The 25,465-nt window shown below is 44.1% G+C and overlaps 2 protein-coding genes across 2 annotated transcripts in view; one reads left to right on the forward strand and one right to left on the reverse strand.

Annotated features, from left to right (window-relative positions):
* LOC146578510 (hemicentin-2-like) overlaps nucleotides 1–25,465 on the reverse strand; it is an 871,231-nt gene that overhangs the window by 288,065 nt on the left and 557,701 nt on the right. The window lies entirely within an intron of this gene.
* The window catches only part of LOC146578520 (junctional adhesion molecule-like), a gene marked incomplete at its 5' end in the record, with an annotated part of 31,814 nt that continues 26,411 nt past the window's right edge, over nucleotides 20,063–25,465 (forward strand). Inside the window, one exon of the mRNA XM_085250168.1 lies at nucleotides 20,063–20,405. Coding sequence (XP_085106294.1) covers nucleotides 20,063–20,405 — 343 coding nt within the window. The remainder of the gene's footprint in view (nucleotides 20,406–25,465) is intronic.

Genomic DNA, 25,465 nt, shown 5'->3' on the forward strand with positions numbered 1-25,465 from the left:
ACCCCACAAGTTTTTGATTTGATTTTGATTTTATTGATTAGCATTCAAATTCAAATCTCAGTGAAAACAGTGAAAAAAACAAAACAAACAAACAGTGAAAACAGAACAAAAATCTACCATAAAGAAAGAAAGCATGAGACAAGGCTAATCAAAAGGTATTGGCTGAAGCATTTGCTTATTACGCCAATCCTTTTCACAAAATATCTTTTTGTATGCAGCTCCTGTACACAGGGCTTGAAGAAAATAATAAAACAAAGCAAAAACCAAACAAACAAACAAACAAAAAAAAAACAAAGAAAAAAACAAAAAACTTTCCACCTTAGATAAGTAACTACATCAAAGCAAAAGAATCAAGAGGTTGTTTTTTTTTCTCCTTTTTGCTCTTTTCATTCTTGATTTATATATTTTTCTATTACTCTATTTTTAAACATGTTTTTAAACAAGGAAAATGAACTACACCTTTTTAAATCACTGTCATAACTATTCCACAGGTTAACTCCTCTAACAGAAACACATCTCTGCTTTATATTTGTCCTTATCTTGTTTTTTTTAAAGAAATCTGTTCCCCTTAAGTCATATTGACTCTCTCTGACTTTGAACAGCTTCTGAGTACTGGGGCAAAGCAAGTTATTTTGTGCTTTATACATTATCTGTGCCATTTTATATTCAACTAAATCATAAAATTTCAGGGTATTCAGATTAATAAACAAAATGTTAGTTGGTTCTATATAGTTTGATTGGTTTATAATTCTTATAGCTTTTTTTTGTAACTTGAAAATATGAAGAGTGTTCGTTTTATATGCATTATCTCCAGACAGTAAGTCATATATGGAAGCAACAGAGTACAATAAAGTGTGTATAATGATTTTTTGTTCAGGACATGCTTTGTTTTATAGAGAATATTTTTGTTTTCACATGGTTTATATGAGACTTCCAACTCAGCTTATCATCAATTATGACTCCAAGAAATTTATTTTCGTACACTCTTTCAATTTCAATTCCATTAACCCTTATTTTAGATACATTTTTCATTTGTCTAGTGCCAAAAATAATCAATTTTGTTTTCTTTATATTTAATGATAACTTATTTACATCAAACCAGTTTTTTAATATATTTAACTCCTTTTCCGCTGTAGTCAGAAGCTGTTCTAAGTTTTTACCTGAGCAGTACAGAGTGGTATCATCAGCAAACAATACACATTTTAACAGTTTGGAAACACTACATATGTCATTTATATATAATATAAATAATTTAGGGCCCAGCACAGAGCCCTGAGGAACACCACAAGTTACCTTCAACTGCTTAGATTTTACATTATTGAATTCGACATATTGATATCTTTCATCCAGGTAACTTTTCATCCACTTGTATGCTATCCCTCTTATGCCATATCTCTCTAGTTTATTCATTAATATAGAATGATCAATTGTATCAAACGCCTTTTTTAAGTCTATAAAAACACCAACAGTATATTCCTTATTATCTATTGCATTAGATATCCCTTCAACAAGTTCCATCACTGCCATTGAAGTGGACCTTTTCACTCTAAAGCCATATTGGTTATCACTTAGGAGATTATGCTTCTCAATATATTTATCAAGTCTATTAACAAATAACTTTTCTAAAATTTTTGAGAACTGTGGGAGTAGTGATATTGGCCTGTAATTGGTAAACTGACATCTCTGTCCGTTTTTATGGATTGGAATAACTTTTGCTATTTTCATTTGTGAGGGAAACACACCAGTTTGAAAGGACAGATTACAAATGTATGCGAAAGGTTGCACTATATATTCTATAATACTTTTAACTAATATCATGTCAATACCAAAACAGTCAGTGGACTTTTTATTTTTAAATGTCTTCACAATGTTAATTATTTCTCTATGAGTTACAGCACCAATAAACATGGAGGACACATTCTGAGTAATATGTTTATTTAGGTCGTTATTATTTCTTGACTCTGGAATTTCTTTTGCTAAATTAAAGCCAACATTTACAAAGAAATCATTAAATTCATTTGCAATGTCTTTAGTTTTATCAAGCACAATATCTTTATCTTTTTTAAAATAATCTGGATAATTCTTATTTTTTGAGCCCTTTTTGATTATACTGTTTAATATCCTCCATGTTTCTTGTGTGTTACTTCTACTTTGCTCCAATAATTTGTGGTAATATTCTTTCTTACTTGTTCTTATAATATTTACTAATCTATTTTTATATAACTTGTACTTTATTTCAGCATCTTTTGTCCTCTGTTTTATGAATCTCTTATATAGATTATTTTTCTTTTTACATGCATCTTCTATCCCCTTTGTGATCCATGGCTTATTTGATCTGTGATGCTTTCTAGTGATTTTCATTAAAGGACAATGTTTTTAATATAGTGAAATTACAGTTGATAAGAATGCATCATATGCACTATTTGAATCTTCATTTGCAAAAACCTCATTCCAATCGTGTTCCTTTAAGTCCACCTGGAGGGCAGCAATGGCTCTTGTTGTTCTATGTCGTATCATATCAAATATTTGATTCTTTTGTTTAGTTTTAATCCCAAAATAATTTTGAAAAATTGCAAAAACAGGAAGATGATCGCTTATATCAGTTATAAGAAGTCCACCTACTATTTCATGGTCAATTTTATTTGTGAATATATTATCTATCAATGTAGCTGTATCAATTGTTATTCTACTTGGTTTTATAATTACAGGGACAAGGGAGTTACTATACATTGTATTTATGAAATCTGTTGTTTTCTGATGTCCATTTGGGTTTAGCAAATCTATATTAAAATCACCACAAATTATTTGCACTTTTTTATCATTTAGGTTGCTAAACATAGCAGCAAGTTTTTCATTGAATATCTCAAGGCATGAACCTGGTGTCCTATAGATGCAACTTATAATTATATTGTTAGCTTTTTCAACATGGATTTCAATAGTGACACATTCCAATAAGTTATCTATGGTGCTTGACATGCATTCAATCAGACTACATTTCAAAACTTTATCTACATATAAAGCAACACCGCCTCCTTTTTTATTCACCCTGTTCATTGTAAATAATTCGTATCCTTCCAGTCCATTTCACTAACTTTCTCATTATCGAGCCATGTTTCTGATATTGCAATTATATTAAACTTTTTTAACTTACTTAAACATTCTGTAATTTTAGAAATTTTTTTATACAGGCTTCTACTATTGAAATGTATGACCGACAATGCATTTGCCATTTTAATATTCACATTGAATTGGTCATCTGTATCGTACTCACAAGTATTATTGGTGTTATTGTAGAAGTGGGTATCTGGGTCAATGTTACTTTCAGGGTCATTCATGTTGTGCTCTGCATAGTTAAACGTTTTGAAGTTTGTTTTCTCAGCGTGTGTGGCAAAATAACCACCTTGACAGTCCTTTTCATAATCAAAGTCTTCCTCTTCAATATCTCCGAATGGAAACCTATAATCTGTGTCCAAACTTGTCATTTATGTGTTTTTGTTGTTGTTGTTTCCATTGTTTTTGAGCCATAAGGCCAGAAACACTTTCCATACCCATTGTTCATTATCCAATCGTCACTTTTCCAATAGATTCCATAGCAGATTCTTGATTATTTATATTGCTCTAAGTCTTTGAGTTCTCTTATCATCAAAATTACAAATTACAACTCGTGCTGGTAGTAATTGTTCAGGCCTCCGTCACAAGCCAGTCTGGCTCCCCACAGCCTGAGATCAGCAACTGAGGCAGTTTAAAGTTCCCACCACGACACACGGGCAGAGGATCGCTCCAGCCCGATCACAGAGGCGTGGGTACAAGCACTACTGGACTGGGACAAAAAATCGGCCCGGGCATTTTGACTAGAGATCGGCCCACCAGGATAATGTGAAAATGTGACATCATTCAGGGGTAAAACCGCAAAGGATTCTGGGAACTTGTGGCAAGAGGTACTAGCGCACGCAGGCTTTCAATTGAACTCAGTTACACAGCGATAAAAAGAAACACAAAAAATGGCAAGAAGCTGTTGTATTATTAACTGCAACAGCCGGTCGCATGACAGCCACGGGAAGCCGACGGGTAAAGAGATCGTTTTTTTTAATCGGATTACGTCGTTTAAGAGAAATTTTTTAAGCCATGTTTCCGAAGTAAGAGCCGACGGATGGTCTGGATATACCTAATATAACGTCTCAGAACTCTCCAGCTCACATGTTAGTCTGCTCCAAGCATTCCCACAAAGGTCAGAGTTTTGTTGTAGTTAATGCCTCATTTTTCTTAACATAATTGGTGATATAGGTTACAAGCAAGTCTGGCGCTGAACAGAAATTGTGGCGCTATGCTCCTTTGTTTATTATGCATAAATAGTGAATTGTCCTGACACAATATTGCGTTTCGCTTCTGTTATTACCATGGTACACTGACAAAAACATATACTTTTATTCACAGGAGAAAACAGTTGTTTTGTATCACTAATTGTCCAGTACGATTACAGCATACAATATTATTGTCACTGCTACATTTCTGTAATGCTACCAGAAATTATTTCCACTACTAATTAATTACCGTTGAGCTCAAAGGGGTAGTCCTAGAAAAATGCATACACTATCGGGCTTAGAGGCACAAAACGACCACGCTCTAAAAAGCGCTGTAAAAATTTTATATATTAATATTTTTTTCCACTTTAAATTAGCCAGTCTTTTAGACCTACTTCTCCTTGAAATATTCATATCAAGTTTTAATTACATTTCGCTGATTTTAACCCTTTATATCCCGGTTTCGTCACATGAGCGCACTGCTTTTTTTGCCCGAAAAAACAAAAAACTTGAATATTTTCCAAAAAAAACATTTGAGGTAATATTCAATTGTTATTATAATTAGGCCTTTAGATGGATCAAAGATTGGCACCAACAATCATTTTGACCTGCCATTATTTTTCTTGCAGGAGCACATTAAAAAAAATGCATCCAAAGGACAATTCCCCAAAAAGTGCACTGTAAAAAAATTTATATTCATTTTTTTTCCACTTTAAATTGGTCAGTCTTTTAAAACTACTTCTCCCTGAAATATTCATATAAAGTTTTAATTACATTTTCGTTGTTTTAACCCTTTAAATCCCAGTTGTATTACATGAGTGCCCTGTTTTTTTGCCCCAAAAAACAAAAAACTAAATATTAAAAAAAAAAAACCATTTGAAATAATATTTGATTGTTATTATAATTAGGCCTTTAGATGGATCAAAGATTGGCACCAACAGTTATTTCGATCGACTTTTAATTTTTTTTTTAGGACCAGAAAATGGTCTCCAGGGGGCGAAGCGTCTGCTCCTTCCCAGGAGGAGTGCCTCAATCGCGGGTGTGCCTCGCGCAGCCGCGGGGCATATTGTTCGGTCTCCGTATTTCCAGCACACACGTCCGATACCACGTGACAACAAATACGTCATTTCCTGTTGATTAAAAAAAAAAATGCACCGTCTAACCGATCTGGGGTCAGAAATGGTCCCAAACGAGGAGCGGCCCAAGCTGCTGCTGCATGCGGGGAATCAGTGTGCCTCTTCCGGGTGTCTGTCTCGAGCAGACCGCTGGAAAAGGTGGATGTTCGAGTAGGCGCCAAAGGTGGAGCAATGGCGCCACCCGGTGGCCAAATAAAAAAATTGCAATTCTAAGGCCTCTAGTGCAAAATGAAACCGAAAGTTAAGCCATCACCCGGACGTCAATTTTAAAAATTCTGCAATAAAAAAAAGCGTTTATAATGGGTTTCAATGGGGTGCACATCGACCACTAAGCCCAATAGTGTGAGTTTTTCGCTAGCTTAGCCACTGAAGCTAATTTCCGGAAGTCATACTGAAATTTTAACAGTAAATGTGACCGAACTTTTTTTTGCAGACTTTCGCTATATTCCATTCAACACAGTGCAAATGGCGTGTAAACGAACAATGAAAAATGGCGCAAATCGACCCAAGACCACCCAGAGGATACTAAACGGTTAACGAGTGTGTATTTATGACGACGATTTGTGAGACTGGTAAACTTACGTTTGTTCGTACGATGGTCTTTCTTTCTACACGGTGCATTTCAAGGTCCTGCACCCATCCGTCGGTAAACTGTACCTGGGCTTGTTGCAGTGACCTGAAGTTACTAAACTTCATGAGTGTATGCACTCACTCCAAGAACCATATAATTATAAATATGAGCGTGGTGAAAGTTGGGCAGCACGCTAACTTTGTCTACTCTGTGTGCTTGTAAGGGTCTGACCCTTTCACTCCTTTTTTTCCTCGTATCTTTTCTTTGACTTTTCATCAACTCTGTCTTTGTGCGGACCGGCATTGTTTTCCTTTTGTTTTGTACATTCCTTTTTTGTGCGGCAAAGAAAAAGCAAGAAGCTATTGGAACCGGAGAATGAACGTTTTGCGGTGCTACAAATGCTTGCATTTGATGCTACTTGGATTGTTTTGCCATGAGTTCCTGGCATGCAATGCGCGAAAATCACGTGATTGCTAAACAAGGGGGAGGGTGCATCCGGGCTCCTCGGCTGTAATTGGTCCAGCCCAGAGTCGATCATGACCAATTGGCCAATCCAACACCTTTCATTATATATACCCTTCCTCAAAAAAAAAAAAATCCATCGGCCCATAAAAACAAAAAATCGCCAGCGGCCAGTCCAGCTATGGGTACAAGCAACAATCCAGAATAAAATAGAATAGAACCAGGCGAACCAGAAAAAAGTAAGCCCACTAAATAAAAACAGTTCCACAAAAATAAAAGATGACACCAAAAGACAAGACAAGACAAGACAGCAGATCCACCGAGGAGGAGCCCTCAAACAGCGACTAGGCAGACGTCTCGATTCTCCAATTAAGGTTTATACGATTTGCCACGGAGAGGTGAAGGCAGCAATCAAACCCTAAAACAAAGGATAAATGTAACCTTAGCCTCCGGTAATTGTGAATGCTAATAAAAATAGTTTTAACAACTTACCCCAGGACCGGAGGTGCTATACTGCACTGGTGGAGATAACTCGAGCACCTCTCTCCGCAACGCTGGAGTTAAACAGAAACTGCCGCGCTACAACAGGCCGCAAAACTATATTATTACAAATTCTGGTACTCGGAAGGAATCGGAGGTCAAGCGAGAGCCTATCTTTAGCTGTCTATTCGGTTCCTGATCAATCCGTCTCGATGTGCCAGCATTGACTGCTGCTTTTTGCAAACGCACGGGAGTAATAAACCAGGAGAACACCGGCTTAACTTTATACGGACTGCACCACCCTGCAATCAATATGCAGGTGGGTTCGCAATTAACCTAGCTGCATAGGGAGAGAGCGAGGGAGAGAGCGAAAAAGAAAGACGAGTGGCCCAACCAGCTACATATGGATGAGCTGGTGGATGTCAGAGGTAGACAGATGTCTGTGAAGGTTCTCAGTCATCCAGCTCATCGTAGTCAAAGGAGCTTGCAAAGAAAAGCGTCTGGACTTCTTTAAGTTACTTGAAGACGTTTCATCTCTCATCCAAGAAGCTTCTTCAGTTCTAAGGTCAAATGGTGGAGAGTCCCAGATATAAACCTAGTGGGAGTGACCCCCCACAGAGGGACAAAAGGACCCCCTGATGATCCTCTAATCGCCTGAGCCAAGGTGTGAAACTGGGTGTGGGCCCCAATCAGCCAGAGTTTCGGGTGGGTTCATTGTGAAACCTGGCCCCACCTTATCATGCGAATTCCTGAGATCAGATGGCCCAGGATGTGAGTGGACGTTAAGGCGTCTGGGAAGGGATCTCAAAACTGGATTATAGATGGCAGAGAGTTGGTGTCGTAAACCCCCGCCTCTGTTCAAAGATGGTCGCTCACAGTGGACATAGATGGCTTCTTTCACTCCTCTTTCAAACCATCTGTCCTCTCTGTCCAAAATGTGAACATTGGCATCCTCGAAAGAGTGTCCTTTATCCTTAAGATGCAGATGGATTGCTGAGTCTTGTCCTGTGGAGGTGGCTCTTCTGTGTTGTGCCATGCGCTTGTGAAGTGGCTGTTTGGTCTCTCCAATGTAGAGGTCTGGGCATTCCTCGCTGCACTGTACAGCATACACCACATTGTTAAGTCTGTGTTTTGGCGTTTTATCTTTCGGGTGAACCAGTTTTTGTCTGAGCGTGTTGCTGGGTCTGAAATGCACCGGGATGTCGTGCTTGGAGAAAACTCTCCTCAGTTTTTCTGATACACCGGCTACATAGGGGATGACAATGTTGTTGCGTCTGTCCTTCTTATCCTCCCTCGCTGGTGTCTGGTCTTCTTTTCTGTGCCTCTTTGCTGACTTTAAGAACGCCCATTTAGGATAGCCGCACGTTTTGAGTGCTTCCTTTACATGTGTGTGTTCCTTCTTTTTTCCTTCAGGCTTAGAGGGAACATGTTCTGCCCGGTGGTGTAGGGTCCTAATTAGAGATGGACCGATCCGATATTACGTATCGGTATCGGTCCGATACTGACCTAAATTACTGGATCGGATATCGGAGAAAAATAAAAAATGTAATCCGATCCATTAAATATCACGAAAGCACCTCACAAAACTTGCAACACGCCGTAACTCACCTCAGAACGCGGAGCAGTATGCATCACGTGATAGAGCGGCTGTGGCATGCGGGACCTGTCAGTGGTCTGGATAGCATGTGGAGCTTCGCTAGCAACCTGGCATTTCATCTCCGACAAAGTTATCCCCGAGAGAAGTAAAGCAAGTGTGTAAGTCCATCTCTGAATGTTTGTAAAGCATTCCCACGTTAAGCTTAACGAGCGGCTGCTACTTCAATCGTGAAACTGCTTAAATGATCAGCTGATCGGCTCTTCTGTCGCGAGTCCGTTTCTCTTGTTTGTTTTTGGCCCACTTTGCACCAGAAAGAGGAAACCAGCGGCTGAACAACAGCAGCACGTTTAAGCTTGATAAGCTGTTGTTAGAATTTATTTAATATTACTTTCTACACCAGGATGTTTTTCTACGTAGCTGACGGCTGGTAACTGTGCAGGGGCGGATCTAGCAAAGTTTAACCAGGGGGGCCGATAGGGCATTAACTGGGAAAAGGGGGCACAAAGACATACTTTTCTTTCTTATTCTCGTTTAAAATGTCAAAGAGGAGGTACTGGTCCGTATGTGTGGGCTTCCGGTAAACTTCGATGTTGAGGTTGCCGTTCTCTTCAATGTGTACAGCGCAGTCCAGGAAAGGCAAACAGTTGTCCTTTGTGTCTTCCCTGGTGAACTTGATATTTTTATCCACAGCGTTAATGTGCGCAGTGAAGGATTCCACTTCTCGTGTCTTGATTTTGACCCAGGTGTCATCCACATATCTGTACCAGTGGCTGGGTACTCTTCCTTTGAAAGAGCCAAGAGCCTTTCTTTCCACTTCCTCCATGTAAAGGTTGGCTACAATAGGTGACACGGGGGAGCCCATGGCACAGCCATGTTTTTGTCTGTAAAAGCCTTCGTTGTATTTGAAATATGTAGTGGTGAGGCAGAGGTCTAACAGGGTGCAAATCTGATCGGGTGTGAAGTTGGTCCTGTCCTCCAAAGAGCTGTCTTCTTGTAGTCGTTTTCTGACAGTCTCCACGGCCTCCGTGGTGGGTATGCACGTGAAGAGAGAGACTACATCAAAGGACACCATGGTTTCATCTGGATCCAGGGTAAGTTTCTGGACCTTGTCGGTGAAGTCGGTGGAGTTCTTGATGTGGTGTGGGGTGTTCCCCACGAGAGGAGCAAGGATGGTAGCAAGGTGTTTAGCAATGTTATAAGTGGCTGAGTTTATGCTGCTGACTATGGGTCTGAGTGGGACAGCTTCCTTGTGGATTTTAGGAAGTCCGTAGATGCAGGGTATGGCATCCCCTGGGTAAAGGCGGTGATATGTAAGGCTCACTAGGTCCCAGATATAAACCCACTAGGTTTATATCTGGGACTCTCCACCATTTGACCTTAGAACTGAAGAAGCTTCTCGGATGAGAGGTGAAACGTCTTCAAGTAACTTAAAGAAGTCCAGACGCTTTTCTTTGCGAGGTAGACAGATGTTTCTCCAGCTGTTGTCTTCGTGGCTGGTAGTCTAGAGTTGTAGAGCAGCATTGTTTGGGTAAGGTTAGAGCAGAAACAAAGAAATTTATAGTAGTTTCTGACATTTTGCATGTTTAGCATGAGGCTAAAATTCCCCCTCAGTGGGTCACTGGTGACCCAGTTGATGTTCAGACGTTCATTGAATCCAACATGACTAAAAACTCAAATGTCAAAGAAAATAAACAAAATATTTAAAGTCAATCATTCTGATCATAATTGTACTTTGACCTTTAACCTCTCTGCTCTGTGTTGTTTCCTCTTTTAGATGAATTCATCTTAGCTGAGTCTGGACAGGACGTCACTCTGACATGTTTAGCTCCAAAAAACAACATCACAGGTGTCGTGTGGATCAGAGGTGACCTGAAGCCAGGATATGTGCTTTTGTACTGGTATGGTCACTTTGATTCACTTTACCAGCATCCATCTTTTAAGAACCGGGTGGATCTGCAGGACAGACAGATGAAGGATGGAGACGTGTCTTTGATTCTGAAGGATGTGACAATTAAAGACACTGGAGCATATGCATGCGCTGTCTTCATGAAAGAAACAGACTCATTGGAGACCATCAACATCACTCACCTGATTGTTGATCCAGGTGAGTGGGTAGAGTTGAGAGAGAGCTGCAGTACTGGTGAGATCCGTCAGGCAGCCTGCCATGGGTTCAGCAGCAGCAGTGAGACGGATTATGGTAGCCAGATCCTGTCGACAACGCCAGTTGTAACACACCCAAAGAAAGACTCTAGGTCTGACCAACCGTCTCAGTCGTGGGCAAAAAGATGACAGTCAATAAAATTCTAAAAGATAATTTATTGACGAAAAATATATCAAGAGATAAAAGATAAAACAGTCCAGTGTCCCATTTATGAATTGTATAAAAAACACACAGTCCCAAGGCCAGAGCCAGCTATGCCACACGGCCAGTTGCACTCCACGTGTTGCCTTTAACAGGGTTAGAAGTTGTCCTTGGAGACCCACCACCCTGCGAGCATATAGCCAGTGGTCACTCCAGCTTCTGCAACTCTGCTGCCTTTAGGCTGTGGCATATAATAGGCCCTGGCCTGCACAGAGAGACAAAATGACACCTTCACTATAGAATTCATAGCACGAAACCCATCCATCCCAAACATATCTGATTTCATCACATTACATACCTGCACAGAGAGACAAAATGACACAGCAGTGTTTGTAGTGTGGGCTATAAGTAGACCACTGTATCAGAGCAATCAAGTACACCTGCCTCTAATTAGTCCAAGCCCATTCCAGCCATTGGCTCACCAAAAATGTGACACACACAAAACCACTCCCAACCTACTGCAACTTCACACAATAATATGGAGCTGAATTAATACAGGCACATTAGTCTACCATGTTACACAACCATGGCGCAACCATTCCAGAGGTCTGCCGTGGCTCCTGCGGTGGCATTGCTGCTCGGACGTCCGGCCACTTCCAGTGGCGGCAGCAAGACAGTTCACTTATTATCAGCACATGCTGTTGTTCTGTGGAAGCTAACATCTACGGGCGACCGTGCCTCAGGGGGTTGGGAATCGCATCTGTAACCGGAAGGTCGCCGGTTCGATCCCTGGGCTCTCTGTCCTGGCCGTTGTGTCCTTGAGCAAGACACTTTACCCTACTTGCCTACTGGTGTTGGCCAGAGGGGCCGATGGCGCGATATGGCAGCCTCGCTTCTGTCAGTCTGCCCCAGGGCAGCTGTGGCTACAACTGTAGCTGCCTCCACCAGTGTGTGAATGTGTATGTGAATGAATAGTGGTATTGTAAAGCGCTTTGGGTGCCTTGAGAAGCGCTATATAAATCCAATCCATTATTATCATTATCTTGTAGTTTTTGACACTTTGCATGTTTAGCATGAGGCTAAAATTCCCACTCAGTGGGTCACTGGTGACCTGGAGGATTTTCAGAGGTTCATTAAATCCAACATGACTAAAAATTCAAATGTCCATCCATCTTCTTCCACTTATAGGGGGCCAGGTCACGGGGGCAACAGCCTAAGCAGAGAATCCCAGACCTCTCTTTCTCACTAGCTACCTACTCCTGCTTGTCCAGGGGAAACACCAAGGCATTCCCTGGTCAGCCGAGAGATATAATATCTCCAGTGTGGCCTGGGTCTGCCCCGGGGCCTCCTCGCGGTGGGACCCTCCCGGAAAACATCGCCCAGGAGGCGCCCAGGGGGCATGTTGTCAGATGCCTGAACCACCTCAACTGGCTCCTTTTAATGTGAAGGAGTAGCGGATCTACTATGAGCCCCTCCTGGATGGCTGAACTTCTCACCCTATCTCTAAGGGAGAGGCCAACCACCCTTTCCTTGGAAGCTCATTTCGATCACTTGTATCTGCGATCTAGTTCTTTCGGTCTCTACCCACAGCTCGTGACCATAGGTGAGGGTGGGGGCGTAGATCGATAGGTAAATTGAGAGGTTTGATTTTACACTCAGCTCCCTCTTTGCCATGATGGATCATTATAGCGTCCACATCACTGCAGCCGCAGCACCAATCCGCCTATCAATCTCCCGCTCCCGTCACTCGTGAACAAGACCCTGAGATACTTGAACTCCTCCACTTGGGGCAGGAACTTGTACCTGACTCGGAGTGGGCACTCCACCATTTTCTGGCTGAGGACCGTGGCCTCAGATTTGGAGGTGCTGATTTTCATTCCCACAGCTTCACACTCGGCTGCAAACATTCCAGTGTGAGCTGAAGGCCTTCACCCGATGAAGTCAACAGAACCACATCATCTGCGAAAAGCAGAGATGAGATTTTGAGGTCATTCAACTGAAAACCTTCCAACATGTGGCTACACATAGAAATTCTGTCCATATAAAGTATCAACAGAATTGGTGACAAAGGGCAGCCCTGGTGGAGCCCATCACCCACTGGGAACTTATTGCTGGCTATGCGGATCAAGCTCTTGCAACAGCTATATAAGGATAAAATGGCCTGTAGCAATGGGCCAGACACCCCATACTCCTGGAGCACCACTCAGAGGACACTCCAAGGGACAGGGTCGAATGCCTTCTCCAAGTCCATAAAATACATTCAATTCAATTCAATTCAATTTTATTTATATAGCGCCAAATCACAACATAAGTCGCCTCAAGGCGCTTCATAGATACAGAGAAAAACCCAACAATCATATGACCCCCTATGAGCAAGCACTTTGGCAACAGTGGGAAGGAAAAACTCCCTTTTAACAGGAAGAAACCTCCGGCAGAACCAGGCTCAGGGAGGGGCAGCCATCTGCTGCGACCGGTTGGGGTGAGAGAAGGAAGACAGGATAAAAGACATGCTGTGGAAGAGAGACAGAGGTTAATAACAGATATGATTCGATGCAGAGAGGTCTGTTAATACATAGTGAGTGAGAAAGGTGACTGGAAAGGAAAAACTCAATGCATCATGGGAATCCCCCGGCAGCCTATGTCTATTGCAGCATAACTAAGGGAGGATTCAAGGTCACCTGGTCCAGCCCTAACTATATGCTTTAGCAAAAAGGAAAGTTTTAAGCCTAATCTTAAAAGTAGAGATAGTGTCTGTCTCCCAAATCCAAACTGGAAGCTGGTTCCACAGAAGAGGGGCCTGAAAACTGAAGGCTCTCCCTCCCATTCTACTTTTAAATACTCTAGGAACAACAAGTAGGCCTGCAGAGCGAGAGCGAAGTGCTCTAATAGGGTGATATGGTACTACAAGGTCATTAAGATATGATGGGGCCTGATTATTTAAGACCTTGTATGTGAGGAGCAGGATTTTGAATTCAATTCTGGATTTAACAGAAAGCCAATGAAGGGAAGCCAAAACAGGAGAAATATGCTCTCTCTTTCTAGTCCCTGTCAGGACTCTTGCTGCAGCATTTTGGATTAGCTGAAGGCTTTTCAGTGAGTTTTTTGGACATCCTGATAATAATGAATTGCAGTCGTCCAGCCTGGAAGTAATAAATGCATGAACTAGTTTTTCAGCGTCACTCTGAGACAGGATATTTCTAACTTTAGAGATGTTGCGCAAATGGAAAAACGCAGTCTTACATATTTGTTTAATATGTGCATTGAAGGATATGTCCTGGTCAAAAATGACTCCAAGGTTCCTCACAGCGTTACTGGAGGCCAAGGTAATGCCATCCAGAGTAAGAATCTGGTTAGATACCATATTTCTAAGATTTTCAGGGCCGAGTACAATAACCTCAGTTTTATCTGAATTAAGAAGCAGAAAGTTAGCGGCCATCCAGGTCTTTATGTCTTTAAGACATTCCTGCAGTTTAACTAATTGGTGTGTGTTATCTGGCTTCATGGACAGATAGAGCTGGGTGTCGTCAGCATAGCAGTGAAAATGTATGCTATGTCTTCTAATGATGCTGCCTAAGGGAAGCATGTATAATGTGAACAGAATTGGTCCTAGCACTGAACCCTGTGGAACTCCATAATTAACCTCAGTGTGTGAAGAGGACTCTCCATTTACATGCACAAACTGGAGTCTATTAGATAGATATGATACAAACCACTGCAGTGCAGTACTTGTAATACCTACAGCATGTTCTAATCGCTCTAATGGGATATTATGGTCGACAGTATCGAATGCTGCACTAAGGTCTAGCACAGGGGTGCTCAATACGTCGATCGCGATCGACCAGTCGATCGCAAAGGTAGTATTGGTAGATCGCATGGCATTAAAAAAATAGATGCCAGCCTATCATCCATCCCGTCACTTGATTGATACAGGGAAGCCAGTCAGATGACAGCAGATTTTTTCTGACGCTTAGGTCGCTGCGCATGCGCAAACAGCGGCGCGAAGTGTAGTAAAACTGACAAGCTAGTCAGCGAGTTAACTCCAATTTTTAGCTCTCGGTTTTTTCTCTTAAACCTGGCCGTCAGCAGCTACTGTCCGGACTATGCATCCCTGGCTGATTCAATTCAGTGCAAGTCATCAGAGTAAACTCAGGTAATGACAAAAAATTTACATAGTTAATTGTGTTGTGAAATATTGGATATTGCGGTTATGCATGTATATACATTGTAGATATAAAGAATCCTCAATATATTTATAAATAAGTATATGTTTTGGATTTTTGTAGTGGGTAGATCATTTTGACTTGGTCATTTTATAAGTAGCTCACATGCGGAAAAAGTGTGAGCACCCCTGGTCTAGCAGGACAAGCACAGAGATGAGTCCACTGTCAGAGGCCATAAGAAGATCATTTGTAACCTTCACTAAAGCTGTTTCTGTGCTGTGCTGAGCTCTGAAACCTGACTGAAACTCTTCAAATAAGCCATTCCTCTGCAGATGATCTGTTAGCTGTTTGACAACTACTCTTTCAAGGATTTTTGATATGAAAGGAACGTTGGAGATTGGCCTATAATTAGCTAAGACTGCTGGGTGGTTGGTGAGTGGTTGGGCAAACTCCCTTGCGCCCTCAAGTATCCTTGAGAGGATAAAGAGCTCGTCCAGTTTTCCACGGGCAGGACGAAAACCGCATTGTTCCTCCTGTATCCGAGGTTCGACTAACGGAAGGACTCTCCTCTCCAGCACCCTGACATAGACTCTCCCAGGGAGGCTGAAGAATGTGATCCCCCTATAGTTAGAACACAAAAGGGACTGGAGGGTGTGCGAATCCAGGGGTACTGTGCGTGATTTCCACACAACATTGTAGAGTGTCAATCAGAACAGCCCTACAACATCCAGAGCCTTCAGGATCTTAAAGAGTGGACCTTATCCACCCCAGCAGCTCTGCCACCAAGGAGTTGTTTAACCGCCTCAGTGATCTCGTCCCTGGAGATTGGCGGGTCATCCCCTTCGTCCACAGACTCTCCTTCCTCCACGGAAGACGTGTCAGTGGGATTAAAGGGATAAAATGTCAAAGGAAATAAACAAAATATTTAAAGTAAATCATACTGATCATAATTGTACTTTGACCTTTAACCTCTCTGCCCTGTTTTGTTTCTTCTTTCAGACCTGAAAAACATCACAGCTAAGTCTGGAGAGAACGTCACTCTAACATGTCAAGCTCCAAACAACAAGATCAAAGCTGTATTGTGGGGCAGAGGTGGCCTAAAGTCAGAAAATGTGTTTTTGTACGAGGATGGTCACTTTGTTCCAGACAACCAGCATCCATCTTTTAAGAACCGGGTGGTTCTGCAGGACAGACAGATGAAGGATGGAGACGTGTCTTTGATTCTGAAGGATGTGACGATTAATGATGCTGGAACATACGTGTGTACTGTCTTCATGAGAGGAAGCTTTTCATTGAAGCTCAACTTCATCAAACTGACTGTTCTACCTCCAGGTGAGTGAGTAGAGTTGAGTGTGTGTGTGATCAGAGGTGAAGCTGCTTCCTGGTTGTTGATGTTTGTTTGTTGTATGGATGAGCTGGTGGATGTCAGAGGTAGACAGCTGTTTCTCCAGCTGTTGTCTTTGTGGCTGGTAGTCTAGAGTTGTAGAGCAGCATTGTTTGGGTAAGGTTAGAGCAGAAACAAAGACATTTATGAATCAGTCTCTTTTTCTCTTGCTCTCTAACTCGTCTGTAAACATGTGTGGGGAAACTCTGTTAGAGCCTACAGCTGGAGGGGGAGGGGAGGGGTGAAGCTGGTGGTTGTGAGTCTGTGAAAGTGAATCCTGCCGGTGCCATAGCTGGTGAAAACATACTTAGTGCAGACACAAAGGTCCATCAGCTTCAAAGTGTGTCAGAAAAATGTCCACATGATGACTGATGGATGAGAGAGGTCCCATTTTTGTTGTTGTGCACAAATCATTGAACAACACAAACACTTAGAGCTCCTTTCACTGCTGCCTGTTTTGTTACTGAACACATTTCTGATGGTCCTACAGTCCAACGTAGCAAACATCTCCCTGAAGCCTCTTCTTAGAGACCAAAGGTTGGATCAGAGCGAGCAGCTGAAAGGACACATCTATGAATGCAGTCAGAGACTTTCTCACAACCTCACACTCTATTTCTAAATCCTCACATTTTTGTTGTTGTGCACAAATCATTGAACAACACAAACACGTCTGTCTCTTGAGGGGCACCAGGCAGGGATGCCCACTCTCCCCTTCACTGTTTGCAATTTATATTGAACCACTAGCAGCAGCAAATAGGCAGAATACAGTAATTAAGGGCATAAAATGCAAGAAAGTAGAACTACAGTCTCTATGTGGATGATGTTTTGCTTTTTCTCTAAAACCTTCAAACCAACCTTTCTGAGGTAATTACACTAATAAACTTGTTTCGAAGAGTTTCAGATTATTCCATTAACTGGTCAACATCTACAATTCTTCCAATTAATTGCTCCCTCCATAATTCTGCTTCTACCCCACTGCAATCGGGAAATATCAAATATTTGGGTATTAATGTCTTTCCTAAGCTTGCAGATTTAACTAAATTAAACCACATCCCACTTCTAAAGAAAGTAGAAGGCAATCTGGCTAGATGGAAATGTCTACCCATATCACTCATGGGAAGGGTCGTCGCTATAAAAATTATGATCTTGCCAAAAATAAATTATTTATTTTCAGTGATCCTGAACAAATCATCACAAGATTGGTTCAGATCTCAGGATTCGTATATTTCTAAATTCCTTTGAATAGATAAATCCCCGTGTATCAGCTTATAAATGCCACAAATCACCAAGGATAAAGGAGGACGAACTGGAAGAAAAAACCATGAGTAGGAGCTCACATCAAGACAATAGCTCCTCGGTTCACAGTAGCATCGCTCTTACTTAGACTTAGTTCCTCCTATGCCGGGCGGCGCATCGGGCAGCTAGTGATCTCCATCGATGTCGGTCAGCAGCGACTGCTTCAGCTTCGTCCCAGGCAATGTTGACAGTTCTCAGATCGTCCATGAATGTTCGACGCCATGTGGTCTTTGGTCGGCCTTGCTTTCGCTTGCCAGTGCGTGGACGCCATGTCATGTCAATCTTAGCTGGGCGATGAGGGGGCAGGCGTAAAATACTGTATGGCCCGCAAAGCGGAAGCGCCTTTCTGCAACAACATCGGCTAATGGGCGGGTGCCTGCTCTTCATAGGACCTCCTCATTTGTTATTCGGTCCCGGTAGGAAATTCTCAGGATTCGCTGCAGGCCACGTTGTTGAAGCACGTTCAGGTGTTGAATAATTGCACTTGTTAAGCGCCAGGTTTCACTAGCGTAAAGTGCAGTAGGGAAGACGATAGAGTTCAGTAGTCTGATCTTGACCCTTACATTCAGGGAGGTCGAGTTCCAAATAGGTTGGAGACGTCGCAGGACACCAACTGCCTTCCCTACTTTGGCGTCAACATCCCGATCAGAGACCCCGTCATTTGAGATGATGCTGCCAAGATATGTAAAATTCTTCAGCACGTTGTTGGTTGATCATGACAGGAATGCGGGCACGTGCATAGCCAACTCGGAGTACCTTGGTTTTTTTGGCGCTGATTCTTAATCCAACTTTCGCCGCCTCCCTCTGCAGGGCCGCGGTCAACTTTTGGAGGTCTTCCTGAGTCGAGCCCAGCAGGGCGATGTCATCTGCAAAGTCCAAGTCAGTGAGATTACGCGCTTTGTGCCAGAGCACACCGATGCCAGCTTGGTCAACTGATCGTCGCATGATGAAGTCAATTACCAACAGGAAGAGGAAAGGGGATAGCACGCATCCTTGTCGGACGCCAGTATTGATCTTGAAGAAATCCGTCCGGATGCAGCAACGGGAGTTGGAGTAGAGACAACGAAAGACATCTACAAACTGCTGAGGGACTCCATAGTGGCGCAGGATAGCCCATAGAGTCGGCCGGTGGACGCTGTCAAAAGCCTTCTCGAAGTCAATGAAATTAATAGAAATCTTCCTTTGGTATTCCAATGTTTGTTCAATGATCATGCGGAGGGTGAAGATTTGCTCGACGCATGACCGGCCATGAACTCTGCCATTGCCGGTCCCAAGCCCGGATGAGAAAGGAGGAGGGTTGGGCGTGGGGCTAGCAACCCCACCCTGTAAAAACTCCAACTGCTATGGAAACAGCAAGTGAATCTCAGTATCAACTGAATCAGGGCGAAGATGATCGGCAACCCTTAATGACGGCAGTGGAGAAAAGCCCTCGGGTCGTCCACTGCCCGATGCGTCGACCAATTTTCGACCCAAAAGAAACTACTCGTTATAGCATCGCTCTGCTAACATGCAAACAACACATTTGAGCTACTCACCCCCTCCCTCCTGTGCTGAATCGTAGGGTAAGCGAATCACTCAGGACTCACTAACCCCCTCCATCGTGTGCTGATGATGTGCCTTAACCAATGGCTCACAGCTCAGTGGACATTTAGATGAGAAAACATATATTTGACACATTTAAGGAAAATACTAACAAAATAAAAGTAACCAAATAAATGTTCCCTTTAGAATTTTTTTTTGCTCTTTTTTGCTCTATAAAATAGTTGTTTTCTTTTAGAATCACTCATCTTAGCAGTAGGATTTACATGAAAAGAGGAATAAATTAAGTTTGAGTGAAAATGTACATTTTTTGTACTCTCTGGTCAACTGACTCAGTGACTCAAATGACTCAAAAATCCGATTCACTTTGGTGAGTGACTCATTAAAACTCGATTCAGTAAAAGGAATCAAATTTACCATCACCAGCCTACTGGCACATGTGCACCACAACAACCGGTCTGAGCTAGAAGTGCAGCTTGCCGCTAACTAAGCGACAGAGCCCTCTACTGGACACTATGCGTAGCTGCTCAGGCTTAGTTCAATAAACAAAACTGGACCTATACATTCAGACTTACCATTTATCAGCTCAAACATCAAACGACATGAATGCTTTAAATGCGTCAACATCAGGTCTTCTCTGACAACATGGTGGGAGTCTACAGCTGGAGGGGGAGGGGTGAAGCTGGTGGTTGTGAGTGTGTACAAGTGAATCCTGCCAGTGCCATATCTCATGAAACATACTTGTGCAAAGGAAATACACAAAATATTTAAAGTCAATCATTCTGATCATAATTGTACTTTGACCTTTAACCTCTCTGCTCTGTGTTGTTTCTTCTTTCAGATGAATTAATACAGGTTAAGTCTGGACAGGACGTCACTCTGACGTGTCAAGCTCCAAACAACAACATCACAGGTGTGGTGTGGGGCAGAGCTGACCTGGGAGATAAACATGTGCTTTTGTACCGAGATGGGAAGTTTGATCCAGACAGCCAGCATCCATCTTTTAAGAACCGGGTGGATCTGCAGGACAGACAGATGAAGGATGGAGACGTGTCTTTGATTCTGAAGGATGTGACAATTAATGATGCTGGAACATACGTGTGTCATGTCTACATGGAAGAAACTCACTCATGGGAGCTCATCAGCATCATTAACCTGATTGTTTTTGATCCTCCAGGTGAGTGAGTAGAGTTGAGTGTGTGTGTGATCAGAGGTGAAGCTGCTTCCTGGTTGTTGATGTTTGTTTGTTGTATGGGTGAGCTGGTGGATGTCAGAGGTAGACAGATGTTTCTCCAGCTGTTGTCTTTGTGGCTGGTAGTCTAGAGTTGTCAGTGTTGGGAAGGTTACTTTTAAAATGTATTCCATTACAGAATACAGAATACATGCCCTAAAATGTATTCTGTAACGTATTCTGTTACGTTACTCAATGACAGTAACGTATTCTGAATACTTTGGATTACTTAATATATTATCATGCATTTTACAACTACGTGAATGTACTATTGCTGTGTGATTTTGTTACGGCCCTAGCTGGGCCTCTTGATACAGCCCTTGTGTGGGTGTGGTGCTTTTCTCCGCCTCCTACTTTCTTACTCCTACCCCCTCTCTCGCTCTCACTCTCCTCTCTCCCCAGGACACAGCTGCTTCTGATTAGCCTCGTTTGCCACCTGGGCCCAGTCAGCAATCACCTCTCTGAGGTCATATAAGCTGGGGATGAGCTGTGAACAGGGTGTGGGGTGTTCTCTGGTGTCTCTGCGTTGTGTGTGGTTAGCCTGCTCGAAGTGTGGAGTTGTGGAAACCGTATAGCTGCTTTACGTGAGTAGTGTGGGCTTGTAGGCCTTGGCAGCAGTAAGCCAGCTGCTGTTAGTGACAGGGTGAGCTTGTGGGCCCCTGGAAGTGCCTCCTCGTGGTGTGGAGTTTTTGTTTGGTTGTTGTGTTGTGTTCTTTGTTGTTGCAACCTTTGTTCTCTTTTTCCGAGTGTTATTGGTAAAACGGTGTTGTCGGCTCTTTATGTTAAGATGATTTATAATAAAGACTATTTTATTTACTAAAAACACTGGTCTGTTTTCCTTTCATTCTGTTCTGGACTAATTTGTTACTGGTCCCCTCACTCGCATGCCTAGACCCTTTCGGGGGGAACGTAACAGATTTATTACTATTACTGAAGGTCCGCGGCTCCGAACCGTAGTAAAAGGACCTCTGACTAATACCGTTCGGTGTCGGGCTCATAGCCGAAAACTAGCTTTACTTTGTTGTGTGGGTCAACTTTGCTAGCAAGAGACAGAGAGGGGCGTTGAAAGACTGCTCCAACGGAGCTTATTGTTTCAGAGGAAAACACGGTGAACAGTCGAGTCTTAACAGCTTACTTACAGCTGGATTCATCAGCCACTCTTCTTGGCTGCAGTGGTTATTATTATATTTACATGCTTCCAGCTCCCGTTTCTGCTCGATGACAACTCGTACTTTTCGACTCTCCTTTTTCTCCCTCCTCGCGCTCACAGACACATAACGAGTATGGCAGTCCATTCTCCCTGCAGCACGGACTACACTGCCCATGAGGCTACATTCTGCATTCTGCCTATTAGCTTAGCACAACAACAACAAAAAGGCGCTCTCTCACCGAGGAAACACGCAGAGCGAGAGCGTCACCCTGTAACCATGGCAACCGCAACGCTGCCGCCTGGAACAACAGAACATAGCTGTCAAACAAAACCCAAACAGTCCTGACCCGCCACAATATGAAACAGGAAAGTACCGCTGTGTAATCCATTTATTTCAACAAAGTAACTGTCATGAACCGAAGTTCCGAGCGCAGGCTGGACCCAGAAGCAGAACACACACACCAGGGTAGGAGAGAATAAAGAAAGTAAATTTTATTATAACTAAAGGTGTCCCGTGAGGGTAGCCGGAAAAACAACGTGTGGACCCAGAAGAAACCGAGGGACTGGGGAGGTGAACCGCGCAGGGAACGCCAAGAGCGGGGCTGTGAGAGGCTGTAAAACAAAAAGAGAAACAGATTACTGGGGTGCGGAAAAAAGGCAGCATACGAGGAAAGGTGGAGTATGCGTCTCACGGTGATAGCCGGGCTGAGTGAACCAGAGGGGGGGGGAGCTCCAAAGGGGTCGAGACGGCGAGGCTGATGGTGATCCGAATCTCAGGCAGACAGGTGGACAGGCAGGTGGCTCGTAAAAAAAACGCCGAGTTGTGATCTGAGTACACAGGGCAAAACAGTGTTAGTTCCGATGGATAAGATAAGACAAGATAAGATAGAACTTTATTAATCCCTCGGGTGGGTTCCTCTGGGAAATTCGACTTCCAAAAAAAGCACAGCAACGACCAAAGTTACAGTTACAGAACTGTTATATATATATATACACACACACACACACACACACACACACACACACACACACACACATATATAAATACAGAGACAAATATAAATAAAATATACAAAGGGGATAAATAGAATAAATAGGAATAAAAAATAAAAATACAAGTGAATTGCACATTTCAAGTATTGAGTCTATTGCACTGTTGACTATTTACAAAAAGTATTGCACAAGGTATTGTACAGTGAGGTGCAGAGGCACTACAGCTTAGTTGTTCCCCCCTCCTTTGTCCTCCTGTTTCCCCTCCCTCTCCCCTCCAGAGAGGAGTTAAACAGTCTGATGGCGTGTGGGACAAAGGAGTTTTTAAGTCTGTTAGTTCTTGTCTTGGGAGAAGCAACCTGTCACTGAACAGACTCTTCTGGTTGTTTATGGCCGTGTGCAGAGGATGCCCAGCATTGTCCATAATGTCCATCAGTTTCTTTAATGTCCTTTTCTCTGCCACTGTCACCAGAGTGTCCAGCTTCATGCCGACCACAGAGCTAGCCCTCCTGATCAGTTTCTCCAGCCTGGATGAGTCCCTCTTTGCTGTGCTGCTCCCCCAGCACACCACAGCATAGAAAAGTACTCCAGCAACCACTGACTGGTAAAACATCCTCAGGAGCTTCCTGCAGATGTTAAAAGACCTCAGCCTCCTGAGGAAGTACAGTCGGCTTTGGGCTTTTTTATACAGGTGCTCTGTGTTGCATGACCAGTCCAGTTTATTGTCCACCCACAGCCCGAGGTACTTGTACTTGTTGACCACCTCCACCTCCTCCCCCTCTATCTGAACTGGCAGTGGACCTTCTCTGGACCTCCCGAAGTCCACAACCAGTTCCTTAGTCTTTGAGGTGTTGAGTTTCAGGTGGTTTGTGTGACTCCATGCGACAAAGTTCCTCACCAGACTTCTGTACTCCTCTTCCTGATCATCCCAGATACACCCCATGATGGCCGTGTCATCTGCAAACTTCTGAATATGGCATAATTCAGAGTTGTAGCAGAAGTCAGAGGTGTACAGGGTGAAGAGAAGAGGGGACAGCACAGTTCCCTGTGGTGCTCCTGTGCTGCTGACCACTGTGTCAGACGTGATGTCCTTCAGCCTGACGTACTGTGGTCTGTCGGTGAGGTAGTCGGAGATCCAAGCCACCAGGCAGGGGTCCACCTCCATCCTGTTCAGTTTTTCCTGAAGCATACAGGGCCGGATGGTATTAAAGGCACTGGAAAAGTCAAGAAACAGGATCCTGACCGTGCCTTTTCCCCCATCCAGGTGTGAGTGGGCTCTGTGTAGGAGGTACAGGATGGCATCCTCCACTCCGACACCCACCTTGTATGCAAACTGTAGTGGGTCCTGGGCATGTTGTACCTGTGGTCGGAGGAGGTTGAGGAAGAGCCGCTCTAGAGTCTTCATAAGATGTGACGTCAGTGCCACCGGTCGGAAGTCATTCAGCTCATTGGGCCGGTTCTTTTTGGGGACCGGGACGATGCAGGATGTCTTCCATAGGGCGGGCACTCTCCCCAGTCGCAGACTGAGGTTGAAGACTCGTTGTAGCGGCTCCCCAAGTTCAGCAGCACACGCCTTAAGCATCCTAGGACACACCTTGTCTGGGCCTGCTGCCTTTCTGGGGCGAAGCTTCCTCAGTTGCCTCCTGACCTGATCCACTGTGACACTGGGAGATGTTTGGGAGGAGGGGAGGGGGGGAGATGTCTTGCTGCTGAGAGAGGGATTGGAGGAGGGGGGTGTCATGGTGTCAGGAAGGGGGGGAAGCGAGGGAGTCAGGAGAGTGGGGAGAGGACTCTGTAGTGAAGGTGAGGGTGAGGGTGGGGGGGTTGTGGGCTGGTCAAACCTGTTGAAGAAGTTGTTGAGTTCGTTTGCCTTCTCCACAGTCCCCCCCACTGTGCTTTTCTTGGTGTTGTGGCCTGTGATGGTTTTCACACCATTCCAGACCTCCCTCATATTGTTCCTCTCCAACTTCTGCTCCACCTTCCTCCTGTAGGTGTCCTTTGCTTCCCTCAGGCAGCGTTTCACCTCCCGCTGTGCTGCCTTCATCTCCTCCTTCACTTTGCTCCTGAAAGCCTTCTCCTTCATGTTGAGGACAGCTTTGACTTCCTGTGTTACCCACGGTTTGTTATTAGGATAACACCGTACCGTCTTAGCAGGGGCGACTGTGTCCACACAAAAGTTGAGGTAGTCTGTAAGACAGTGTGTCGCCCCCTCTATGTCCTCACCATGTGGGTGGATAATTTGTCATAAGGTTTTTCCCGCAGGTGTACGTTACCGCTGAGAGGCGACTACGGACTGGCGTGGAGCAGCAGGTAGGGCAGGATTAAATAGTCCACCTGGTGATCGTCTGGGATGGGATGCAGGTGTGGGGTTAGCAGCCACGCCCGTGGGCGTGGGCATCCCAACAGCACCCCGGACGCCGGGCCGCGGACCATGACAGTACCCCCCCCCTCAAGGGTCGCCCCCAGGCGACTGGCCGGGACCCCGCCTGCGGAGAGAAGCACGGAAAGCAGAGATGAGACGAGGGTCCAGAATGAAGGAGCGCGGGACCCAGAGGCGGTCCTCGGGGCCGTACCCCTCCCAATCCACGAGATACTGCCAGCCGCGCCTGCGCCGGCGCGCATCCTGGATCCGCCGGACCGCATAGGCCGGATGGCCGCCGATGAGCCGGGCGGGAGGAGGGGGCTCGGAAGGAGGGCACAGGGGGCTGAGGCGGACCGGCTTAAGTTGAGATACATGGAACGTGGGATGTACACGCCGAGAGGCCGGAAGCCGGAAGCCGGAGCCTGACCGCCACCGGGTTGATGACCCGGTCCACTTCGTACGGCCCGATGAAACGGGGAGCCAGTTTGCGGGACGTGCCCCGGA

This window comes from Mchenga conophoros, linkage group LG3, assembly GCF_057382185.1.
Source record: "Mchenga conophoros isolate Kocher_MC1m ecotype Shallow Benthic linkage group LG3, M_conophoros_male_GT1.1, whole genome shotgun sequence".
NCBI lineage: Eukaryota > Metazoa > Chordata > Actinopteri > Cichliformes > Cichlidae > Mchenga > Mchenga conophoros.